At 34.9% G+C, this 26,445-nt stretch overlaps 1 protein-coding gene across 1 annotated transcript; it reads right to left on the bottom strand.

Moving 5' to 3' along the window:
* Positions 1 to 2,292: 2,292 nt before the first annotated feature.
* FAM63B (family with sequence similarity 63, member B) lies at positions 2,293 to 24,751 on the bottom strand (the record flags this gene model as incomplete). Its single annotated transcript, XM_010282579.1, has 8 exons — positions 2,293 to 3,599; positions 5,021 to 5,194; positions 6,472 to 6,645; positions 16,706 to 16,848; positions 17,435 to 17,537; positions 18,446 to 18,604; positions 22,892 to 22,956; positions 24,671 to 24,751. Coding segments are annotated over 8 exons (1,019 nt in total), but the record flags the coding sequence as incomplete, so codon positions are not given.
* Positions 24,752 to 26,445: the final 1,694 nt, after the last annotated feature.

The raw sequence follows: 26,445 nt of genomic DNA, 5'->3' as shown, positions 1-26,445 counted from the left end.
CCTGCTGAATACACCAAAACATTCAATTTCAAGACCTCAAATTGCCTTTTATTACATACTGGAATTTTTTTCAAGAACTCGTGTATAGAAGTTTGAAGAAACATTTGACAATAACATGAAATATCAAATGAGTGTAGAGATTGACTGGCAATCCAATGCAAGTGTACACAGAAGAGCATATGCTTCACGTTTAGCTTGTCTGTGATCCCACAAGAGCAGCTCTGTAAAGACAATCTGCACACAAATTTTGTTATATTAACTAGATGGCTAGCTACAAAATTTTTTTTTTGCATTGTGTTTAAGTGAATTTTCAGGAATGCTCATTTCATCCTCTGGTGTTACAATCTTCCTTTGGATCTGCTTGGATCTCAGATTCCATATGAGTGTCACAAGAAAAGTTTTGTATTTGAGCATTTACAAAGTGCCTTTTAGAAAAACATTTATCACTAAAGTAGTGCTCAATTCTTTGCGCTTTTTTCTTTCACAACTACAATGCAACAACAAAAATTCAGTGATCCTGTTTTCTGTGCTAGCTTTTATCTAGTGGAAAAGTTCTACTCTACTTTTCTGGACACTTGTATATTATGTAGGTAGTTGGAGCATGTGCATGCTAAATTGTATAAACAGATTTAAAGTATAAATCTGTACCCTTTCACCAGAACATGAGCTTCAAAAAGAGAGGCAAATGAAGCAACTAGTCAGAAATGGACATAATCTTTCTAGTACTCTGTGAATATTTTGAAATACTGTTTTCTAAGGTCACTATTGCAGATAAAAGCAATTCTGTTCTTTTTTATCATCAGATACTGTCATAAACAGCAACTGTGATACTTGCTTTTGGTTAGTCACAGGAGTGTATAAAATGAAGCTTCCAGATGCATTTCATTTTGGATACAAGCTCATCTGCTTACAACTTTTGCCACTAACAAGCTCAACTCGTGCAGAACAATGCCCTAGATTTCAGGAATTTTTTACCTTTTTCCCAAAGCTTCATGACCTGTAAAGAAAAAAGGATATTAACAGATAACTGTTTGAATAGCAGGCCTGCCATCTCAAATAACATGTAACTTTTTACTTCTTTACCGAAAGAGAAACTGAATTACCTGAGAGTTCAGATTTCATGACAGGCATTGACATTTAACTCTTCTTCCTTTGTGACCATATGATATCATCACCATAACTACAGTATATTAGGCATCAGGCATATCTGTCTCAAACTGGAAATGTTACATGAATACTAAAATGAGCAAGTATCTTAGGCAAAAAGATATACTCTGTAGCCACAATGCCTGCTCCAGCTGAATTTGTTTAAAAAGGAATTTGAAGTGGCAATACTGTCACTCAAAATAATAAGATAACAAACACTTAGCTCAACATATTTATTTTTCGAGGTCAATAAATAAATGTAAATACACAAATTTGGAAAAATCTTTAGTAACAGAATGTTTTTAAACAACATTCTGGCTTAAAGTCTTTGTTATTGACACTATTTGAATGTTTTCTGATCTGCTTAAAGTAGGTAAGTCATTGTGTTGGTGATCCTCCATCACGCTAATTTGTTTGAAGAAGTTAGGCTGCTGCAAAGGAAAAGACATCAACCTTTGCTTTGACATAGAAAGTTATCTGAACTGCATACATCAGGTATTAAAATTACTTTTCTGGGCATGACTTTTCTAGAGAATAGATAAATTTTTAAATTTACACTTTGCATATTAGAGACCTCCTACTGTTCATTACTTCATTATTATAAAAGAGAAATTGTAACAAAAGTGGAAAAAAAAAAGAGAGAAAGGCATGGAAGAAAAAAGTGATACAAACTGGCCCTTGAGTTAGTAAGACATTCTTCCTTTATCCATCTAATTTTCATTCAAGGTTCATAAAAGATTTATGTGGTGACTGGTTCCCCTCATTGCTGCAAGTCTGCTTGAAATAATTTTATAGCAGCTTTTTATGAGTGGACTTGTGTTTAGACACCCTCTCTCTTACAGACATTCTCCAAACACCTGAAACCAGGCACATCATATTCCACCTGGCTGCATTCACTTTCCCAGATGCTAATGCACTTGCCCAGACTTAGAGCATGAATACGTAATTCGTCCAGGAGAAGCAGCCTTTTTCAAAAGTATCTATAAATTGCTAAATAGAAATTTTTATCAAAAAGGTTCAGCAAGAAGGTAGTTGTAACTGACTTAACAGAAGTGGAGTAAGATTTGTGGTTCCCTCAAAATTCAGCAAGTATTCTGTTTCTGTGTTCTACAAATGCTACAAGACACAACATGTTTATTTGGTTCCCATAAATTAGAAAAATCTGGTTTCCAAAAATTCTAAATTAGTGATTTAAAAAACAAAATATTACACCTGACCACCTTTCCACACAATCTCAGAAAGCAGCCTAGCTTCCCTCTCACCCTTCAGAAGTGTGCTTTTTAAGGATACATGATTTATAAAACAAACAAAAAAGTGTTTTTTTAACTACAGTACACTTGCTCAAATACACAAGTGGACATGTTAACGTCATGTTAAAGTTCAAGGTACTTCTGGAAAAAAGGCAGATAGTTATTTTAATTCTGCATTCTTACATAGAGTAACAATTATTATAGATCTTAGTTTCCCCTCATTATTCACCTATCATAAGGAGAGGTCAATAAATAAGAACTCATCTGGTCCAGTTTACCTACAAGAGAAAAAAATACTAAAAGAAAAAGAAGTTACCTATGAAATTACTTGTTTAACCCTGATAACATCTGAGTTGCCATACCCAGTTTGTAATTGCAAGAAAAGCAAACAATATTCATCTTGCTTACTAATAAATGCCCCATTTTCTATGACAATTTTTTGTATGATGCCTGTGAAGTCACATACTCTTGGGGCAAGAAAGCTGGCCAGGAGGTGCAATGATAGCAGTAACACAGTATAAATCTGGGTTCAAAAAACCAAACATACCAGATCCAGAAGCAAAGAGATCTGGACACATTGAGGAGGCAGTTCCCAGCTGTTATTTGGGCTCATGTCATGAAGACTATACCCAGCCTAAGATATAGTTTCATACCATGGAAGAAACATAGAATTCTGTTGTGCTAATGTACAGACTTCAGGAAAAAGTCTTAACACAAAACGAATTACCTCCTTTGTTTAGAGAAGATAAAATAGCTTACTAACTGATGTAATGAGTAATGGATGTCACTATGACACAAAACTTGCCATGATTTGTGTGTTCAGCTACAAGGTGCAGTATTTCTTATGACTAGCTCAAAGCACAGCCGCATCCAACTGTGATTTGGAATTCCATCTTGAGCAGCACGCACTATGACTTTGAAGTCCGTATGATTGTAACAAAGTCACCCATCCTCTCTTGAAACGTGAACAAAATCCATGGGGTAATCAGGCACAGGCGGCATCTAACAGGTTTGTCTTCCTTTTTACTCCTTGTTTTTGCTTCTGAGGACATGCATTTGGCTCCAGACTAAATCCATTTTCTATTACAAGAGAACACAGCTATTCTTCTCTTTTTCTCTCTCCTTCTCTCGAGGCTCTTTACGTTTGCGTTCATTACTCACAGATTGTCTTCCACTTGCTGGAGAAGCAGCACCTTGCACCTGCTATATAGAAAAAATAAAATCTTGACTGCAACACACATTACTATAGATGCAGGCTGAAGTATTACTCTATGTTCAAGTTCACAAACAAAAGTTTAACTATTATGCAAACAGTAGAATTCCGGTAGAGTCTTTCCACATAAATACTCCAGAACTGCCACAAAACTTTTTATTTCTAAAAAATTAAGTCAGCTGAAAATAGGTTTCAAGTCCTGTGTGTCCCTTCTATTGTGTCCACATATTCAGATCAGTTGTTTCAATAATAAAATTTGTCTTCAAGCGTTTTCAGGCACTTCTGTGCTGGAGTTTTTTTCTAGTTTCTTTTACAAGAACATAATCCACGTTTCAGAAGTTGCAGAGTAAAAGTGTTGGTTTTGACAGCTAGATATGGCAAAACAGCAGCTTTTTGTGACTACAAGCTAGTTCGGAACTTGGCAAGGGGCTTGGTATACAAAGGCAACTTAAGTTTTGTTAATTCATCATCTCTTCCAGCTGTTATCCATTTGTAGCTGCAAATAAGCATGCTGTTAAGTCCTGTTAAGCAGGTTCTTCAGTTTTTTCTACTTTTTTTCAGCCAATAGTGAATCTTTGTCTTAGGAGTAGATACTGATGATTCTATTAAATCAATACGCAGCGGAAATAACACAACTTTTAATTGTCACAAGCACATCAGTTAATGCTTCTGAATTGCTCCAGGCCATCAAAGATTCAGCCTTCATATAAATATTTTTTACTTATTTGTAAATAAAAGCACTTTTTAAAAAAAGTCTCCAGGGGTTAAGAACTCATGAATTCAGAACACCGACTTAAGTATTGCCTCTTGCACAGAAGATGCAGTTATATGGCAATTTTATATATACATGTTCATGAATCACATTTTCCAAGCATTTTGAATGCAACTGCTTAAGGGGATGGGGAGGGGACAGAAAGGTTTACTGGGAGAAACTGTTAACTTCCTAACTTGAAACAGGACTGAATAGATTCACATGGTATCAGAGTGAAACACCTAAAAATGTAATGCAACAAACTTCTGCAAAACAAAGACAAAACTTTGACTATCAAAAAGCTTTTAACTGAATGCTAGTTTGCAGGTAACGTAAAAGATGAGCTAATACAGTCTTTGTAACCTTATGTATTAACTCATTCCATCATTTCAACTTAAATAGTATGAATGAAACCCTCATTTAGAAGGTTAGGCCTGCTTTAAAGTATTAAAGTGGCAGCAACTGCCACATCTGCACATGTAGTCCCAACAATTACAGCATATTCTTAAGATGCCTATATCTAACTTGTCACTTACTGCATAGAATGTAAATAGCAGTCTTATCAGCCTGAAACAATTACAAACGTAGATGTGTCTATGTAACTATTAAGTTAATACTCTCTAAAACTCATGATCGTATTCTGTAATAATGCTTTCTTACCTGGACCTGAGCAGCTGCTTGTTCTTGTTCCTGATAGTACTGAGAAGCTCTCCTGTCCTCCTCTTCTTGGAGCTTCTTTGCTAGCTCTAGATCACTGATTCCTTCTGGGATCTGTTCCCAGTTAATCTCCTGATTTTGCTGCTCTTGTTGTAGAGACAATGCCATCAGATAATCCTAAACAGTAAACTTGTTCATTAATGCTCTTTCACACAGAAAAGAGCCAAGTCATTAAGTGAATTTTTCAGCATGTGCAGCTACACAGTACCATCCCTTTTCCCCCAGTCTCATCTTCAAATATATTTATGTCATGGAAACCAGGAATTTGTTTCAGAACCTGTTCGTAACCTGAACTGCAGAAAGGCTGAAAACAGCTACTTTACATTTCTCCTTTCACAGTGCCTATGGCACAGCATACAAAACACAAAAGCTAGTTAAAAAAAAAAATTGCTTTCAGGTTTAAATTCTGTTACCTGGACAGCAGCAAAAGACAGACAGTGTCAGCTCATACTGGTTCTAGGTAGAGGTAAAGATTTTGAAGCTGTCTCTTTGTAATTTGCTATTTCTAATTAAAACTCTGATTTATGCTTGATGGGGTATGCTGTCCCCACTCTACTGAACAGAATTGAGAGTACATCAGTAAGGAACACTAACTCCTGTACAGATGAGAAAATAATCAACAGGTAGTTTTGGATATATCGAAACAGATAGCAACTCAAGATATTACTAGCCCTGTTATCTCTGCCAGATTCTTTATTCTACGAGAGATACAGTGTTTGAATTCATTAAAAAGCATCTGCTAATTAATTTTTTCCCAGTGTTTAAAAAGCATTAATGGTCATTATTATAAAGATAAATTTATTTTCCTTGTTCAGACTGTAAGATTTCCAAGGAGCCTGGTCTTGCTACATGCCTATGCATTAACTGGTATAGTTAAGTCCTGTCTCAGACAGGACTTCTGGAAACTGTTATATGTAGTTAAGAATAACAAATAACCACCATCACACACAATCTGTTATGGCTTTTGTCCTACATTCAGCAAACTGGACATCAGAAAACAAAGTTCAGTTATGATGGTATTAATGAGCTGAAATGAATTTGTTATAAAGTTTCACAGTGCTGTTTCTGTTTCCATATACAAGGCAAATGTGACATTACACCTGAATAAGTTCTTTGCAGAAGTGCATTCTAAGAGATTAAAATTGGATTTTCCAAACTATTCACAGCTGGTCTTGCTCGTCCTCCCTTGAAGTCATGCTAATACTTCAGAGTAGCACTTTTAAGAACCCCAACTTAAGTATCTAAAGAATTCTTTTATAGTCCTATATATGCATGAGTAAACATACATACACATCCGTGTAAATATACATATATATGCCTAAAAATAAGTAGCAATTGTTATATATAGTCACAAGCAAACAGAAAAATACGATAGAAATGCAGAAATCCAGTACTTGATCTATTTGATCCTGCTGCCCTCTGTAGACAGTTTCAGGGTCTGACGGAGGCCGTAGGTGGAATTCAGAATCACAGAAATTTCCATCACCATCCACATTGTGTAAGCTTTCCCAAACAACTTTCTCTTCCGTAAGAAAGCCCTGGTCTGTCACCAGCAGGTAAAGCTGACCCTATGCAGAAGAATAAAGAAAACCTGTAAAACTAAAAAAATTGGCTTTTACAGTCTGATATAATTAGCAGAAATGATCAGCTAATACAACTGTTGCATTCCAGTAAAACATGCATTTAGGTTTTTTAGCAAGTTTAAAATGTAAATGAATCAGTATACAGCATTAACACACCAGATACTAGTATTCATTGCTAAATTAACAACCACACTTCATTTCTGTATTCCATCTTGTAATTTTTTTATTATTAATCGAAGTTCGTATTCACTAAAAATTAATATAAAACATGAATATATATCTTGATAACTCCTTGAAAACACCCCCCAAATGTATACCTCAAGACTGGCAATGTAAATTTTAAGTCCCAGGACAAATGACATTAAATTCCAAAGGCAAGGTCTGGAGACAAAGGTGATCTTTCCAAATCATCCAAGAGGCATTACCTCAAAACGACCGCATCTCAAATTTCATGTTTTTTAACAGGTTTTGACAGAACGAGGTTTATTTCAACTGAAAAACCTATATTTATTTTTCTTACTATCACTTCTCACCAATAACTACTTTTGTTGGATTTTAGCCTTTTTACAATTCCACAAGGCTGAATTTCTTGATTTCAAACTCTGAAATTATAAAATGGGCTGGTCTGGGAGTGAAAGAGACAATACTAGCAAGTCCAGAAGCCAAGGTACAGGAAGGATGAAATGCAAGCTGACGTTGAAGGAATGAGAGAGGAGCTGAAGTCAAAATGAAATTATAGAAGTGGGTCTCAAGTAAAAGGAGATGGTGCTGCATGTTTGAGGGACAGCAAAGCAGCACAAAAATCCATGTTTAAATTTCAATCTTAATTAGATTTTAATCTTATCCTACCCTTTTAATAAGGTTTTTAGAATTACACTCCAAAGCAAGAACAGTATTACTGACCATGCAGCACATTAAGCCTGGAGCTCTCATTAACATTACTGAACATACCAGATGAAGATAATGCAAAACTTGTCGCAGTGTTTTAGCTGTAAAAATCAAGGCAGTTTATTGTGACATCCACAAAAATTTGCATTACAGCAGCACACCAAGGGTTCTCAAAGATCACTGTGCTAAAGATGTACCAAAAACCAAGAGGCAGTTCCTGTTCTAATGATTTCACAGGCTGACCAGACAAAAAAAATGAAAGCATTGCCTCTATTCCGCAAGTACAGAACTAGCTCACTGATTTCTCTCAAGTCATTAAGACTGTCTATAAGAGATAATGAAATTAAAACCACATCTCTTCAATCCTACTAAGTTTACAGCCATCCTTTCTGTGGCTGGTAGGTCATGTGATGTAACAAAAACATTATCTGAAGATTCACATGGAGCAATCTTTCTACTGTTACCTAATACCACAAGATGTGCTAATACAAAAGGTCAAAAAGAACAGATAAAAACCCCACAAAGGACACTACTGTATGGTCAAGCTTTGGAATAGCAGTTACCCTGGCACAGGTGAGTTTACAGACATAAATACAATTGTTGGCAACAAGCCTGACCACATAACATGATCTAAGGAATCATCTCTCCCTTGGAAACCTACCTAAAAAAATGAATGCTACCTCCGATGCTTAAAAATCACCCAAAGGAAATAAACGGAAATCATTTCACAACATTTCCAATTTGCACAGAATACCTATTTCACATCATCTTATATCCAAGAAGTCTTTCAAAAAATGTAAAAAAAAAATCAAATCACAGAATCTTTAAGGTAAGTGTATTTGAACTGTTCAAATTTTGTTTTGACCAGTACATTGATTCAAACATACCTAAAAAGAAAAAAAAAAGGAGGGGGAGTAGTTTTCCTCTGTTATGCCATACATTTTGAATTACTTTTTAAACAGCTTATAAACAGGGTAGCTTAATAACACTGAAATAGAAAAATGTTAATGCTTTCATAATCTCCCAACTATTGTAAGCTGAAGTTTTAACACACAAATATATATATAAAGGTATATCTTTACGATTAGAACCTAGTATCTGTCATTGAAAAATATTTTAAAGCTAACACTTGTTTGAAATAGAGAACTGTTTCAATCTTAAATAAAATTCATATTCTTACTTTCTGTTTTTAAGACTTCCTCAGTTGAACTATACCTGAACACCGATTTTTACAATGTCATCTTAAATTTAAAAAAACATTTTAATACAGCTCTCTCATGAAAGGCAATAAACTGCATCACTTATCACCACATTACCTAAACAGGATTCCAATTTCAATACCAATTGCATGGTTTAAAAACATGCTGCTTCACATTAACAAAACGTAGCAAACCAAACACAGGCTCCCTAGTACTTGTGAAGAGACAGAATTCCTTTTTACTTTATTGGAATGAAAGAACAATGGGAAAGCACAGATCAGAGATCCATCCAAAGTCATCTTTCCCCCCCTTTTTTTTTTTTAAAGTGCTCCGATCTCTACTTCATATTAGTATAATTTAATGGAATTTCTAAAAAAAACCCCACACCCCAAAGAGATTCCCCAGTACCCTCATAATATTGCTAATATTCATGTAACTTTTGGTAATAATTGGACAACTTTCATATACAAAATAAGAGGAATCAGCTCTTTTTGTTTTAGATATAACGTAGCTACTCCACAGAGTATCATTCTTCCTAGAACTTCAGTGTTTTTGTTCTTTCTACTTGCAACAAGCAAACAGAGGCCGTATGTACTGGACTGGTTTTACAGGCACTGTTGTAATGCCATGCGCGTTCTCTTCCCCATCCTAAGGTCTCACAGGCCAACTTCATTGGCACACCCGAATTCCAGCGAGGGGTTTTTGTGACATGAGAAAATCTTCTATCACGTGACTTTCCTCCTGCCTCTAAATTTGAGCTGCACTAAGTAATGACGTGCCTGGTGTCAGGAACGAGCCACCAGACTCCAGCACTTAACCAGATCATAGGATCAGTCTAGCTGCTAAGAGCGATACGAAACCAATGAACACTGGGGTTTATCACTTGATGTGTCCACATTTTTTACCTTTTTACACCACATTTGTAGCCTACCGAAGTTTCTGCGCTTCAGCTCCACTCGGTGCAACACACAAGGAAGAAAAGGGCAAGAGGGAGCACAGTGACAGAATCAGTAAGAATTACTAAGTGTAGAAACATTTATTTACACTGAACTAAAAAAATAGGAAGGCGGCTTTAAAAAAAAAAGGTAAAAAACAGAATGCATTTTCTACTTAATAGATCATGGCCCTGATTCTGCATTTGCTTTCTAGTCAGGGCTAAAGCTGTAACAGGATGATCAGCAACACTAAGGTCATGCAATTCAGCTAATGAATGTACATAAATGTTTTTCAAGTACACCCTGCCAACAGCAATATTATACTTAACAAAATAAATGTGTTTCTACCTTCATAATCTTAACCAGCCATTTCTAAAATATTACCAGCTCAACTTTTAGGTCTACATTTAAATGCGAGTTTTTTTTTTTTTTATTAAATACAGTCTCGTACATTAACACTGCCCATGAAAATGCTAGCACATAATATACAGCAATAATGGCTACTAATAACTGTTGTCAGTAGGGAATAAAACAATAAAAAATGCCTCAAGTGGATAACTGTTAAAGTAAACCAAGCCTACAAAAAACCAAGTAAGTATCCTAAAAATCCGTATCTAAATATGGTAGACCAAAGCCCAGATTTTATAGTTTCACATACAAAAAGCTTGAAATAAAGCTAAGGATAAAAGCAAGATTGTTCTCTTGAAGAATGATCTCTTAAGTCTTCTGGTTTGCACAAAAAAAACTCTGAAATGCAAACAGATGTAGGCTGCAGGTGATGTTACTGATTATAAAACCTCCTTTCCTGGGTTAATTTAATGACCAGATTAAGTAACTAACATTCATGCTTTTAACCTACTAGGTCTGATGCCAATTACCAAATTTCCAGCAGTTTAGAAAACTCAAAAGGAAAACCAAACACCTGTCCAATAGCTTCATACAGTAAAGACAAACATTTTAAGCCTTATCTTTTAAAGTCTACGTAAACGTTCTCTTGGAGTTCTGGATCAGACCCCTTGTTTTTTTATGAAGGTGTTTTATGCTGATGTGCATGAGTGCTGTTATTTTGGGATTAGCTTAATCTCTCTGAAGATTTTAACTGTTAAGAGAAAATTAAGATTTTTTTTAAAAAGTATACACCATTTGATTCAACAGAGTAATTCTCAGAATAAAAACCGCACACTTACTAAAGATACGGAAAAATATTTAGACATGTTTTTAAGAAGTTATATACAGTGCCCCTACAATGCCAAACTCAGACATCATCCTAAATGCCCAAGGAAAAACTGCAATTATTGCTAATATACACTGTATTTGAATAAAAGTCTCTGTTGAGTTCTGAAATACAAACTCAACATTTATAAACTAGAAAACATAATTGCAATACACATACTTAAAAATCCAAGCTGGTGTCTTGTTACTTTTCAGTAAAGAAAATAGGTTGTATTACGGTCACATCGGTGGGAAAAAGAATTCCAACTGAACTAAGATATTCTTACCAAACTGATCCCCTCTTTACAGTCCTGTTTTTCCTTGATCTAGGGAATTATCATTTGATGTATTTATTATCTGTGTAATGAAAAGCAAAGGCAAAAAAAAATAAATCACATCTTTAACTGCTGAAAATGATTACTGTATAGTAACATGAGCCAAGACTATTAATATGCAATTATAGGGACAGAAAGTAGAATAAATGACTACTCCGGCAAATGGACAAGTACTAGTGAAAGGAGTTAAGAATCTGATAACTGAACTGCCCTTATTGACAGATGTCAAATATATTATAGAGCTGCCATATTTGCTTTTCTTTCATATGCAATAATGAATTTTTAATAGAAAAATTAGGTAGCATATCTTCAAACATAAACATGATCTTAATACTCAAACTTGTTTCAAATCAGAAATGACAATATATTGTATTATGCAAGTTTCATCAATTTTCAGAAGAGGAATAGTAAAATATTAATTATTCAAGACTATATTAAATAATGTAAACGGAGTAAAATTTTAACTGAACTGATGGTCTATTCTGAAATGCAATCTGTGTATCTTCACAATTACATTGTGGTATCAACTCAGCAGCTTTAAAAAAATGAAGTCTTTAGGTACTTCAAAACTTGTCATAGTAATTTCTAAAAAAAAAAATTCACTCCTCAAGTTCCACGATTTTCAAGTGAATGCTGTATCCAAACCAGAAAAATTATTATTGAATAAACCCTTTTCATTTAACTCTTACTCTGTGTCAGGAATTTGGAGGATACATAAAAATGGCACAATATTTACATTCCTGAAGAGTAACCTCTTAAAAGTGTCCATATTATTAAATTGAACTGGAATATTTCAAAACAGTAGGAAATATTTTGAAATACAGTGACAGTAACTAAAAAGTTTTCCCCCTTTTGCTTTTTCTCTTGTTCATAAGTCAAATACTCTTCTTTAAATAATAAATATTTTTAAAGTGTTCTAATACAACTTCTCACCTATTATTGTCCAGCCCAAAGTATTATCTTCATCCCCGTAACTAGTGTAGAAATGCCTTTTAAATATCTGCTAGCAGAGACTATTAATAAGCTTTTGCCCACAGTACGTAATAGCACTGATACCTCCCTAATCTAACCTGGTATTCATGTTGCTGTATGTTCATAGCCACTCTATTTCTGATCTTGCAAGAAGCACTTCAGAGTAAAAAAAAAAAACCCACCCGCCTATTTTATTATTGTTACTTTAGTAATAAATAACTAACTAACTAAATAAATAAAACAATAATAACTAAAAAATAATATAAGAAGAAAGCCAGGTTTGTGAGGAGTCACTCCAGCTCCTTACAAATTCCTTAACTACGCATGCAAAAAAAAAATAATCTTGCGGTCAATAGAGACACTGGACACAAAGGAAGCATGAGTAGATTAGCCAGCCTAACAATCATACTAGCTGGCACTAGTATGCCAAATGGTTCCAAGGAGTTCTTGACACTATGCAACATCTTGTAACAGCAGCCCATGAAAAAATTTTCAAAGATGTAGGAATTCAGAATACTGCACTGTTTATTCACACTTTCACCTAACCCTCATTCCAGTAAAACAGCCCTCTAAAACAAGCAATCCAAAACCAAGGTAAAGATCCTTCGATCCGATAGTGGAAAGCCACTCTAAACGCAGTATAATTGGGTAAAGTGTTGTCAGTGTTAGTAAATCTTCTATTTTTAAACTGGATACTGTGAGTCAAATAATAAATACTGTGAACTTTTTCTGATAAAGACTTAAAACTCAGGAATTTCAAACTTTATGCACAAATGGTGTTACCAGTCTTCACCTCACCATTTCTGCTATAAAATACCCACAAGGTTATCCCTTATTAAGAAATGACAGGTAAATGCATATGTAATATTCAAAAACCAGAAAATATCAATTATCTCTAAAACAAGCTCACCAGATGGGATGCAAAAAGAACTCTAACACAACTTAAATAAATCTGATCAACGAAGCATGACAAATGTTAAAAATGGCTCAATTACAATCATATGATTGTTATGTGGCACCAATATAGACCAGAATTAAGGCTGTTTGGGTTCACCTGCTTTATTAGAGAAACATATGTTGAACTTTAAGATGTCTCCGATTTATGAATTTTGCCCTTGGATTTATTTCCGTATCACCAAGTACTTCTTTTTCTTAAGTTACTCACACTTGCTTCTCAATTCTAAAGGCAATTCTACAAAAAGATAAGCACATAAGAGAACTGGGAACAAGTTTCTGCATTTCCTTTGAAAAAGCTTATTTGGTATTTTTTCTTTCCTCCAATAAATGCAGGTAAGATCAACCTACATTCTACTTACTTTGAAATATAACATACTGAAATCCAAGTCCTTTCACTAAAATACTGGCTTCAGAAAAACCCACTGAACTCAAGCAATATCTTCAGGGTACAAGTCATTGTATCAGCTGTAGCTGTACATGAAAGCTTCCAAATAGAAGTTTAAGTATTAGCTTCTTTAGAATAATAAACAGCCTAATGTACCTAAGGGATTTTCATTATAAATTCTTGCTAATTATTCAAAGTGTAAATGTTTGAAAGCACAAAAGTTTTATTACATGTACATAACATTACATGTATGCTTCCCTTTTGTTTCACTTCGTAACTGTTTTGTTTGTGTGTTTCCATATATTGGTTTGAAGGGGGAAGACAGAAGGGCAATATTAGAGAAAGACAAATAAGTTGCACAGTTTTTCCCCTAAAAGTTCTACACCTTTGTTTTCTCTAGCATATGTTGTGGCTTCAGTTCTCCCAATTGATGGACTTTTCTCCATAATCCAGCTACTGCTGAAACTGTCAAGTAAAAGAAACCTCACTAAAAGTCGGCAGAGCTAGCATTAAACCTAGTAAAAATACTAGGTTGAAGTAAAGTTGAAAAATCTCAACTCTGTGACAACAATGCATTTGACACTCTCATGAGCATCCTGGAGGTCTAAAGATTTTTGGATAGCTAATTTTGGCTGAAAGCCCAAGTCAAGTCTATTTCTGACTTCTTTGACATGAAAGAATACCTAGTCATATAGCTACTGCAAATAGCTAAGTAGGTTAGAAACAGACAGAAAGGTTACTGCTGATTTTAAAAAATAAATTAATAAAAAATTTCTGTCACCATGACAAGAGTTTCCGCCTATCTCAAATTCTGTAATGTACCACTCACCAAAAATCACAGGCAAAATGAACACTGTGTAAAAGTGACAGCCCCAGGAACTAAAAGCCCGTAGATAACACGGAAATTGAACACTAGCTGCAAGTGAGGTCACCATAATAACCATGAAACACAAGAGTAACGGCCGTATTCCAAAACTCAGCATTTTAGAAGCCTAAGACTTCTCAAAAAGGACAAGATTAAAACCATTGTGACTCAGAAGCAGTAAAGCTTATTAAATATACAACTCTCAAACATTTTAACTCAGTACTTCTCAGATCTTGGATTTTGTGCCTGATTAAACTTCAGACAGATTTTTACTCACTGCCTCAACCTGTTCTGTACTGTTAATATTGGTTAAGGATATTTAACTCATTGAAGTCTTGCATCTTATTTCTTTAGGGGAAAAAGGATCTCAACTGAGAAGTGTACGTTTATAAGTATAAAGTTGATAAAGCACTGACAAATACACACCAGGTTTTTAGTCTTCAATCTAAATACTGCGCTATGGAAGATGACAGTCTACATTCTACAAACAAAATTCTGTATTTATAATTCACAAGGTCAAAGTGATACTCATTGACTGTACGTAATAGAAAGAATATCTTATATATTAAAAGGTTTAATTATGGCACAAAAATGAATTATTTCCAGCAGCATTTAAGTATTTTATTTGGAATAGCCTTTAAATGTGGTAAAAAAAAAGGTTTCGTGCACCTCTAGGTACCTTTTGTACCCATAAAGTACATCTGTACTTCTACTTAGTATTTTCTTTTTAAAACCAAATTGTTTTGAGGTTGGGGATTTTTTTCCTGTAATGAAAGCAACCATAAAACAATGTACAGGCTTCCATGACAAACTACTACCAACTACTGCAAGAGCTAAATTTAGAAAAATAGAGAGAAGCAAAACTGTGTCTCTTAAAATTGTGACATAGATGAGCTTCATCAGGAAACATAACAATTATAGTTTTGACCATAAGCACGTATCTTCCATAGTTTTTTATTTTTTAGCAGAGGAAAGGAAGAGAAAGATACCTTTACCTGTCCTACTTCTTTAAGAGAGTATCATTGTACACAGATTTAAAACAAAGCTTAGATATGCCCTAAGAAGCTATTACAAAACCAAATGTGTGACCTATTTGTAAAGTAAATCATTATTTATCAGGACTATTCAGACCTTCAGCTCAGCTTATGAATAGTTACTCAAAATGCCAAAGACAAGCACTGACAGTCAAAATTAACAGAGGGAGAAAAAAGGATTGGTACTGCCAAATGGAAGAGTTAGTGTCGTTCACATGAGGTATGTAACTTTACCAAATAACAGATGGCAAAAACAGTGGTTTCCTTAATGCTTTTGTATGTTACACACTTTTTTTTTTGCATTTATTACCATTATTCATAAATGCAAATGTACATGAAATTAAAGTCTTAGTAAATAACAGACAACCAAAATATAACTTCAAGAGTTCTATACAAAGGTAAAAACTCACAACATATGTTTGAGATAAATGTCTAAGTATGATTTGACATTGCAAACCAATGAGAAGTTTACTTCAAAGTATTCACATTTATCACTGAAAAGAAGAGAACGATTAAATCTTGGGAGACAATTTGACCATGCCCCTTTCTACCCAAGTCAGATACATAAAAATCTTAGTAAAGGCAAACTTGTATTAGAAGGAAGATGTTCCACAAATGATTGTAAACTTGCCAAGCCAGATTCTCCATTCCACAGAGTAAGGAGTCCCAGAAGCATTAACCAAATTGTCACTTGCTTTTCCTATCCTGGAATACTCCTTTCACAGTTCTCACCATTTTGCTTCCCCAGTTTCATATTAAAAAAAAAATCATCTCTGTCCTAATCAAAGGGAACAAATATTGTAGCTCATCTCAACTTCTCCAAACGTTTGGTATTTTGAACACCATGATGGAGCTATTCATCTACTGGCCCAAACGTAAAGCAAAGTTTTAATATCTCAGAAAAAAGAAATTAAATTCATTAACCATATTATTACCAATCACAAACTGCAAGGAAATTTAAGCCACATAAGAAATGTATGTCATTATACATAACCATAAAGGGAGTTAACACAGGGAGTGAACTGAACATAAAAGGGAAAAGCTACAAAAAGATTTAAAGTGATAATGGATCCTGATATCTAAAACACTGCAATCAATAATTCACAAGTAACATTTGCTACGGACTTGACATTCACCATAAGTCATACTTACATATAACAACAAACTGCAATTTATTTCTATTTCAAGACAGGGGAAAAAAAAAGATTTGCTTGGAAATGAGAATGCAAACGACAACAGTAAAGACAAAAATGCTGAATGTACCTTGTATTTGGTCATGGTGCTAAAATGGTTGTTCCTGAAGAACACACAAAGCTCTCCCTCCTGGACAGCTGAAGTCAACTCACACAGTCCATGGTATGTCAATTGTGTAGCTGTGTTATTTAGAAATTGCTCAGCTACAAATCCTACAAAGGCAATACATACTGTTATGGGTGTCTATTACATACTTCCTAATATATAAAGCCTGGTTACAATGGTAGTATTTTTCCTATCTCCTCCCCACTAAGACGTCCCCTTACTACCACAAATTTAAATTCAGAGAGGGGAGAACAAGCTGAAAGTTCTAAAGCCTCCATATTGTAGATAACCCTCTCATGTTCAGAAATGCTGTATCATCTTCTAATATTACTGAATTTTTTTCCTTGTCATCATATGGTATCTAATTTATATTCTAATTACGGGAGATAATATATATCCAAGTTGAAAATTGAATGGTGCCCATAATACTTAACTCATAAAAGGAAGTTCTCTCCAGCTTTTTTTAAAAGTATATTTAATAGATCAAGAGAATGAGGCTAATCCTTGGTTTGAAATTGCGTCAGTTTAGAAGACAGGCACAGTGCTGTCTGCCTGCCCAGGGAAAGAAGTTCAGCAGACAGAACACAGGTCTTCACACTTGTATCTCTACATACCAAGACCCACATACAAAATATGTAACTGACATTTTGATAGGGTAGATACTTCAATAAAGCACAGAAAAAAGTTACCCACCTTCACTAACCAGTTCACTGTTGTCCGACTGTTTACAAGAAATTATCTTCTCCACTAGCTGATTGTAACTGCAGTTACCAACTGCTTTTACTATGTCAGCCACCTGAAGCAGGAAGAAACAGCATACAGAACAGAGAACTTACCTTTGTGAAGAACAGAACACAACTGTAAGCCCATGGCAATTATTCATTAAAAAATAATAAGAGCTTCAACAAAGAGTACATTATCCCCCTAAAAAAAAACCTAGGCCAAAAAGTGTTAGTCCAGATTGTTACACATTTTGCAGTCTCAGATCCCATTTTAACTCCTTAATTTAATGCTTTTCAAAAAGCTGTTGCCAAAGCAGAAGGAGAATGGGGTATCAGTTGGCTCAGCGGGGACACTGGGGAAGTCCAAGGGAATAAGAGAACAGCAACTTTCATCAACAAGGCATGAAAAGAAAAAAAAAATTGAGGCAGCTTATTCCAGCCAAACTCACCAGTTCACCCTCTAAGTAAACAGTACCATTTTACTGTTTATTGAACTAATAATTAAAAATAAACTATGTTTGTTAAATATGCAGTTCTTTCTAACCTCTAATAAGGTTCTAACATCCTCACTTCTCAAAAGCAGTGACTAGTAAACCAGAATTAAAGGAGGAAAGTAACCTTGCACTCCTTCCAAGTGTTCTCTAATGAGCTTTCAAAAACAATGACTGGGACACCACATCTGGCAACTTCCTCTCTCCCTCAGAACAACAATTCTTATTTACATCATCATGAATTTGGCATAGAAGGTTTTCAAAGTTAGCTTGACTATAGACCTAGCCTCTGCAAAGTTACCACACTAAAAAACATGTACAGTCTGAATTCAATTCTCTGAGGAGAGCCCAATTTTTCTGACTAGATTTAAAAAAATCCATTACCACAATCATTATTATTGTCTCCAGTTAAAATTTGAAACATCTCTCCTCCCCCAATAAAATTCAGAATAACTTACATTCTGTTTGAATTACTGAAAAAAGTAAGTTACCTGAGGGTCCACTAACCATCCATGGTACAAGGGGATATCAAGAAGATCAAACACTATGCATTCAGGTGTGTATTCAAACACTCGTACACCTGTAAACTTCACATTGACATCCAGACCCGTCTGTAACTTATGTAGAATTGCCATTGCATCACTCATATTCTGACAGCAGAAAGGGGGGGAAAAAAAAAAAAGATGACCAAATAGAGCTTTGTACACTTGGTGGTTACTCTTGTAACCTTTCATCATTTAGTATTCATCAGTTCAACATTTCAAACAAATTCACAAGAGGGAAAATGAGCTAAACAACTGTTTCCACGCATATTCACATTACTTGTTCTCATTGTGCCAGAAGAGATCTGCAAAGTAAGAACTCTCCCTCCGATCAGCTCTAGCTGTTTCTTTTTCTACACTCGTCAGCTGCTTCTAGGCAGCTCCTATTTCTTTAAGCTCCATTTCCCACAGCCACAAGCCAGTCATCTGCTGGAAGAATTGGATTATAAGGGAATCTCTAAGGGACTCAAGGTTTCTTCTCCCCTTTTAAGTCCTGCCTTGTGAGTCAGGCTGAAGTACTTGCCACCACATAATGTATGAACAAAACAAACATAGCTACAGTTCTACTTGACAATTCTAATTTGGGAGTTCAGTACTAAAGTGGTGAACAACAAAGAAGAATCTGAATTTTTTTTGTTTCATAAAAAAAAGTTTTGCTATCTTACTTTGGGCACACCTTTCGATGGCCTGTAGATTCTACTGTGGAAACAAATCATGAAACTAGCATTTATTATAGTAGTGGTCTGAATGGAATTCTAAGGGGAATTACCAAGTTATGAAGATCCAATCACACAAAGCAAAGATGAGCCAAAGAAAAAGTGCTTTGGGAGACAGGTCTCTTTAAACCTACAAAAGTAAGTTTCCTGACATGCAAGAAAAAATTTTCTGCCAGGTGAGAATAGTCCACAAAGAGTATAATCAGAAAGTATTTTCAGTATTTACAGAAGATTCAGGGAAACTGAGGCACTCTTTTGTTTAGTGGGGGTTTTTTTGGTATGTTTGTTTTGGGGGTTTGGGGGATGGTGGGGTTTTTTGCTTAGTTTTGCAATATTCTGCTGTTTAAGAGGAATTCATGATTGTAACAATGGGGAAAAAAGCATGAAAAAAACCTGAAATACAGCTTGGAGAGGAGATGGGAGACAGCCTAAAACCACTGATTGTTAGGAGACAGTTGCCTCTGTGTTGTCTTCTTTTAACGATAAGACAGTTAATGACAAAACCCACAGTTAATGGAATCAATAAGACAAAAAACTGAGAATAAGGATGAACAACTATACAGGATGAGTAACAAGAAAACTATTAGAGAGATAAGTAGGAAAATAAGGCATAACTGGGGTACATACTGATGAGTTATTTTATCAAATTAAAAGCAACTTGCTGAAATATAGGAGAATAACAAATAACTGGATCTATCCAACAATAACATAACCAATACATTAACTGAAACATTCACTTCTGCAGCACGTTAGTGCACACATTACTAGAGCAGAATACCAACACAAGCCTATATGGCAGAACGTAAGGCAGACCTTACTATTTTTAAGAAGTTCAGAAAGTAGCCTATGTATCTTGTAACTTAGTAAGGTAAAGAACATACCAATTAAAACATAAAAAACATACAACACTGACTAAGTGAACATGCTAAGTAATGTAGCTACATCATTCAATACTTCATGACCCAATTCTAAGTACAGTTTTGCATCTGTTGGAAAGATGAAAGTTACCTAGATCTTGACAGAAGTTTTAGACATCTCTCAGCACGTGATAGAATTCTAAAACAAAACTTGTATGTAAAAAGTATGTAAGCAGACATATATACATAAAATTGCCTTGCCTACAGATCTTTGCACAACACTTTACACATGCAACAGCATGGTTTCATTAAGGTGCACAGCAAAAACTTCATGTTCACCAACGTCAGCATTTTAGTGGAAGGAATTAAGCTACTCTTCCTACTGGTATGCAAGTTGAAATGTACTTTTTTTCCTTAATAAAGTGACAGTAGAACAATAAGCTTGTTACTACTTTGAGTAATCTCAATTTAGATGCAACTTCTGCAAACTCCTAAGGTAAGTTTATAAACGGATATACTTCCTTGTTACTAAGCAGATTTAAACCTGGAAATCTCTCAGAAGAGTTGAAGCTTCCACAGGAAAGCTTATAAGCTACTTGGTAAAGCATAGCTATAAAACACCATCATGATCATTATCTAGTAGCTGCACTTAAGAGTGGTTGCTATGAATGGGAGTTTTACTGCTTGTAGCCCTTTAACTGTACTGTTGTGTAAAATTTCTGTTACCAGGAAGGTAACAGCTCCCACTACTTTACTACATGTTGCTTCATCCTTTTGACAATTTTGCTATTTAGAATTTAGCAAGATTTGCAAGTGATTCTCAAAATCTGGCTCAAACTTTTTTTTTAAGTTTTTATCATCATAATAGCAAACCAAAACACCCTACTTAAGAAGTGCATTTCATTAGTAGGTACCAGATACCAAGTATAAAAACATATCAAAGGTGTTTTGGAAGAAATGCTGCTATACTCTCACTCTGCTAAATTCATAGAAAGAACACCTATAGCAATTCAGCACTAGCCATCCACAAATTCAGATCATACATCCGCAGACATTAGTTGCATTTATTTTGTAATGTCTATTTTTTAAACAAAGCAGGAACACATCAAACTGTCCAGAAAATTGCAGAAGTTTCTCACTATAATGTGAACACTATAATTCTATTTTAGGTATATCTGCACCTTCAAAGCAACAAGCTTCTAAAAAAGTTAATGTAAATAAGCAAGGATATTAATATACAGAATTGTTGAGCTTGGAAGGGACCTTGGGAACTCCAATCACACACCACACACCTCCCCCTCCACCCTTCTCAAGCAGGGCCACCTAGAGCCAGTTGCCCAGGACCATGTCCAGACAGCTTTTGACTATCTCCAAGGATGGAAACTCCACAACCTCCCTGGGCAACCTGTTCTTAAGTTTGTGCATTATAATTTGTGCCCCTTTTTTTTTTTTAAATCCAACTTTCATTCCAATTCTTATTATAATTGAGGGATTTAAGTAAGTCACAGCTGAAATTAATATCTTGTCATGATGTTAACATTATACTAAAATCAAGTACTACCAATCCAGCAGTCTGAAAAATTTACTTGAATTTCTTGCATAAGAAGAAAATACATTGTTTTAGGCAAAGAATATTAACTGTGTGACACGAAAAACACAAAATTATGATTAACACCAAGACTTGGTTCCAATGCGTCTGAAATGTAATCATTTTGTAAGACTCAGTTGCCTAATTTGTCCTCCCATGTGATATCACTCATGCACCTACAAGTACATTTAGAACTTTCCTAGAATGGAAGTTTTCTTTAAAATTGTACAGTTAAACATTTAATGAAAAGGTTTGTGACATTTACGTAGTAAACCCATATATTTAAGCACAAGAAAGCCAGAGAGGCTGTACTTTAACCAGGTACAGCTTTCATCACCCTCCTGTAATTCAATTATAGCTATAATCTTCTACAGCACAGAACTGTGTGGGGAAAAAATATAGCTAATTTTGGTATTACAAAAATAATTCATATAATTTGATGACGTATTTTGGATTATTAAAAGAATCCAGATTCAATCTTTAGTCTAATTTCAACTATCCCAAGATACTCAATTTCGTTTTCAACACTGAATGAGAGCAAGAAAAGACAACCTAATAATTAACTAGCTTGAAATCTAACACTTACAATAAATTGAAATCACTTTTCCATGAGTAATCAAAAAAACCAGCTGCAACCACAGACAGAGATTGAAAAATTTGCTCTAAGATAATATATACGACATCAATTTTTTCTTAAACTAATTGCATTATCTTTTACATAGAAAGACTTCTGTGATGACGTTAAAATAGTGGTCAGTGCAAATATTGCCTTTCATAATATGGAATCAACCTCTTTTCATCCATCATCACTTAAGAACAGAGATCTTTCTTGCTCAGTTTACATCCTCAGAGAAAGTCTAGCAGGCACCACAGAACAGAGTACTCCGAAGGATGCACAGAAGACGACTTCAAAGAGCAATCACCCTGTTACATACGTCCATCTGTACTTCCATGCTATAATTCCTCAGTAAAATCAAAATTCTTTCATTGTGTGAAATTCTTTTCAATGCAGGCAAAAAAAAATAGTTTCTTGTCTTAATAGATACTGAGTTTTTCTTCACTAATAGGAAGTATTTGTAAATAATGCTCTACATCAAGCCTAGGTAAAAAGGAAAAACTAACTACAAACAATGTTTCGTAGAACTTCTGGTTTTTAACAAGATAAACATTAAGTGAGGAGAAAGTTTTAGTTCCTTCAGACATAAGCAATTGTATTTTAGGAGCAGCTCCTTACCTGCTCATAATTTAGACGCTGAATTTCAGATATCTCTTTAGGTTTTGCATCAAGAATATAGTCTCCTAAAAAAGCAAAAATAAAATTAATTTTATTGCACACTCAAAGCTTCAAAACTTCTATGAACACTTCTGACTGAAGCTGACTGATCATAAATACCACCACTGAATTTTTCTATCAAATTAATGAGATCACGTTGTTTTATAACCTGAATTACAGAGTAAAATGTGAGTATAAAAAAAGCAGAGTAAGATCATATTAAGAAACAAAATTCAAGTGGCTAATGTTGTTACTAAAGCAGTATTTTATAATGTCTTGGAGCATCATATCAAACTCTTAATTATTCAGAAATCTACCTCCCTCTGTTCCTCAACTTGAAAATATAAAAAGGTCAAACCATTCACAATAAGACATGTAACTGCATAACATAATTTAAGAATGCAACCACTTATCCTGACTGATACTATGAATATTTTGGCATATGTTTCCACACACCAATAATTCTGAAAGGCTTGTATGCCATCTGTGTCTACAACACAAAGGTAGTTAATTAGTTAATCAACACACTGGAACTGAAGATTTATAATGTTTTTAGTGACTAGTATCCATAAACTGCCTCTCTCTAAATTTTCAAATTTTATTTCAATGCTTTTTGCATTTATTCTCTTGCTCCATTCCTAACAGATTTTTCTACTCAAAGAAAAATATCATTACAGGTTTCCCAATTTATGATAACAATCTTAAGATTGTTCAAAGTGGTTGAAGAGCTTTTCTTTTTTTATTTTTTTTAGGCTATAGAGGAACCATTTGGCAACTGCTAATCCTGTTGACTGAATAGCAACCCAAATAATTTGAGAAGGTAATTTTGTTATTCAATTTAATAAGATATTTCCAGAAGTTAATATATGTCTTCTAGAAAGAATACACACATTTTGCCAACTATGATTATGTAGTGACTTCAGACAGTATTATTCTATCAGTACAATTGGAAGAAACATTTAGACACAGACAGGAAGATTCCTTAAGACTTATTTTTAAGTTATCCAATTAACTTTTTTCTTTCACTGAAAGATTCAGCAATATGCTTTTGAAAAGAACAAGCTACATTCTTTACAAGCAAAAAGAAAGAAAATATAGTAAGTTTTTTTCTCCTGCTTAAGAAAAAATATCAAACCTAGCCTATTAAGCTCAAATGTTTTCAATTTGTTATGCTACAGAGCGAAAGAACTGTGATACCCATATCTTAAGTACTATGGCAACTGCGCTTTTAACACCTGGATCAATCTGGGCTACTGAAGTTACAGACTTGTCAGATGAAAACAGCTGCAGTTTTGCTGAACACTGAATCTGATAATGGAGTAGTGCCTGCAAAGGAGACCCCAATCACTGTGATGACTAAATTAATTTTTCCTGTTGTTTTGTGTCATACTACCAAGGATTAGAGTTACTGCAGACAATTAAAGGCACAGTTAACTTACTACATTGTCAACTATAACAAAACAACATTGTGAGAGACATTAATAAGTTTAAAATCTACCAATGTCTTGCTCTACTAAGCCATATCAACTGCATCACTAGACTAACGGCTTAGGAGAGCGGTACAGAAAACTTTTAAAAGCAGTTAAGGAAAAGCATGAGTAACTGAATACCATAAGTAGTTTTCATGAAGCATGCGGTCAAGTAAAGCTGAATAAAATAGTAAGTTAAACAGTCCTCCTATATTACTAGTCACTAATAAGTATAATATATAATTGAAAACCATTTATTGTAATTACTAACCTAAGTATTCCATCAGCTGTTCAGCTGTTATGATTTCCATCATTGGTGGCAGCTTAATCTGTGAAAGCAAAAGTATATTCTCTTCAAAATGTCAAAACAATACAATTTAGAAAGTATCATTAAGGTATTTCTAGACAGAAGTCTTCTGATCACATTTGCTTCACCAATTTATGAGAGCATTAGCGTACCGTGACCAAGAACCAGGACCTCTACTAAATAACAAGAGATGTAAAAAAAAAAAAAGGCATTTTGGTTTTTGGAGAAGCCACATGCACACAGTGCTTTCTCTCACTTGCAGACTTCTTCCAACTCCCACCAAAACTTTTCACCAACATCCCACTTGACTTCACAGGAGTTCACACTGCTCACTGCACTCGCTCAGCTGCAGGCATCCAGGATGATGGGAACTGTAGCCACACTTAGTTAAGAAAACTTCACCTTACTCTGAAAAGGCTTTGGCTCCCTGCCTTCATTATGACTCCTAACTGAGTCTTAACTCAAGAAGTTCCTGCATCCAGACAAGAGGCTGTAGAGAATCTGGTGGCAGCAGCTGCGGGGACAGGGAAGCCAAGAGTCACGCAGATACGAGGAAACGACCTCGCAGCCTCTCATCCCTCCCTCACATTTCAAGGGTTTGGTTTAACAACTCCAGTACAGAGGAAAGCGGACACACACAGAACTTGGTGGTCAAGCTTCTGTTCCCCTCTCCCCTGACCTATTCCTGTCATTGTCACCTGCCAAAACCAAGCACCTTGGCAGCAGTCAGAGCCAAAACCTTCTTAGATATTCAACCTCCTCCATCCAGCATCCTAGGTAAACGTTTTGGTTGCGCACTGCCATTTACTTATCTCCCTGCAGTAACAGCCAAAGCACAAACACATCCAAAGGCATGCTTCTGGCAATCTGAAGGAATTCCATAGGACTATATTGTCTTTAACCATAGTGTGCTCAATTTTTCTCCGCATAAATATGAATTTTATTTTTCCAGGGTTTTGGGAGTTTTTTGGCGGGTTTTGGGGTTTTTTTTGGCGAGTTTTTAAGCTTTCTCTTCCATTTTTAATTTTCTCATCCTAACTCTCCAACATCTTACCACTGAAAGTCTAAAAAGTCTGGTATTTATTTTATTAGGAATTTTTAAATCAATTTCCTCAACATGGATCACCATTCTCCTTGACACTGATAGAAAGACATGATGTAAGATTGTTAACTCATGCTTAAGATTTAATAGGCTCCAACTACTTTGCTGGTTGTGGAGAGGAAGGAGGAAGTAGAAAGCCATGAGATGGAAGAATATATATATGTGTGTATATATATATATAAAAAAAGGTTTTGATGCAGCATCCCAAACTCAAAAACACACTATAGACACAAATGTTCAAATTGTGATGTAGAGGGTTTACTTCCCAATCTGAAAATTAAGCTATTTTAATAACTTTCCAGAGAAGATTAGGTGTGATTGGGACTAAAGCTATCTCACCACCAATTTTAATCATATTTGACAAAAGGCAAATGTGTTAAATATATGGATTTACAAATAGTTTCATTAAACTTGGAGAAAGAAAGAGACCCAAGTTAATATGGCCTTGTTATTTACATACTGGCTAAGAAATATGCCCATACTTAGGTCAGAAATGGCCACACATTGATCAGCCTGTAGATGGGTGGACATAGAAAGAAGCTAACAGTCCTGAGATCTGGGCAAGGAAGGGAATAAAAGTATAAATTATTAGTGAAGCAGGAAATTAGTGAAGCATAAATTCATAAGAAAGAAGGCT

The sequence above is a fragment of the Phaethon lepturus genome, unplaced genomic scaffold, assembly GCF_000687285.1.
Source record: "Phaethon lepturus isolate BGI_N335 unplaced genomic scaffold, ASM68728v1 scaffold41482, whole genome shotgun sequence".
Lineage (NCBI taxonomy): Eukaryota > Metazoa > Chordata > Aves > Phaethontiformes > Phaethontidae > Phaethon > Phaethon lepturus.
The sequence above is the reverse complement of the archived record's forward strand: the minus strand, read 5'-3'. Positions and strand labels throughout refer to the sequence as shown.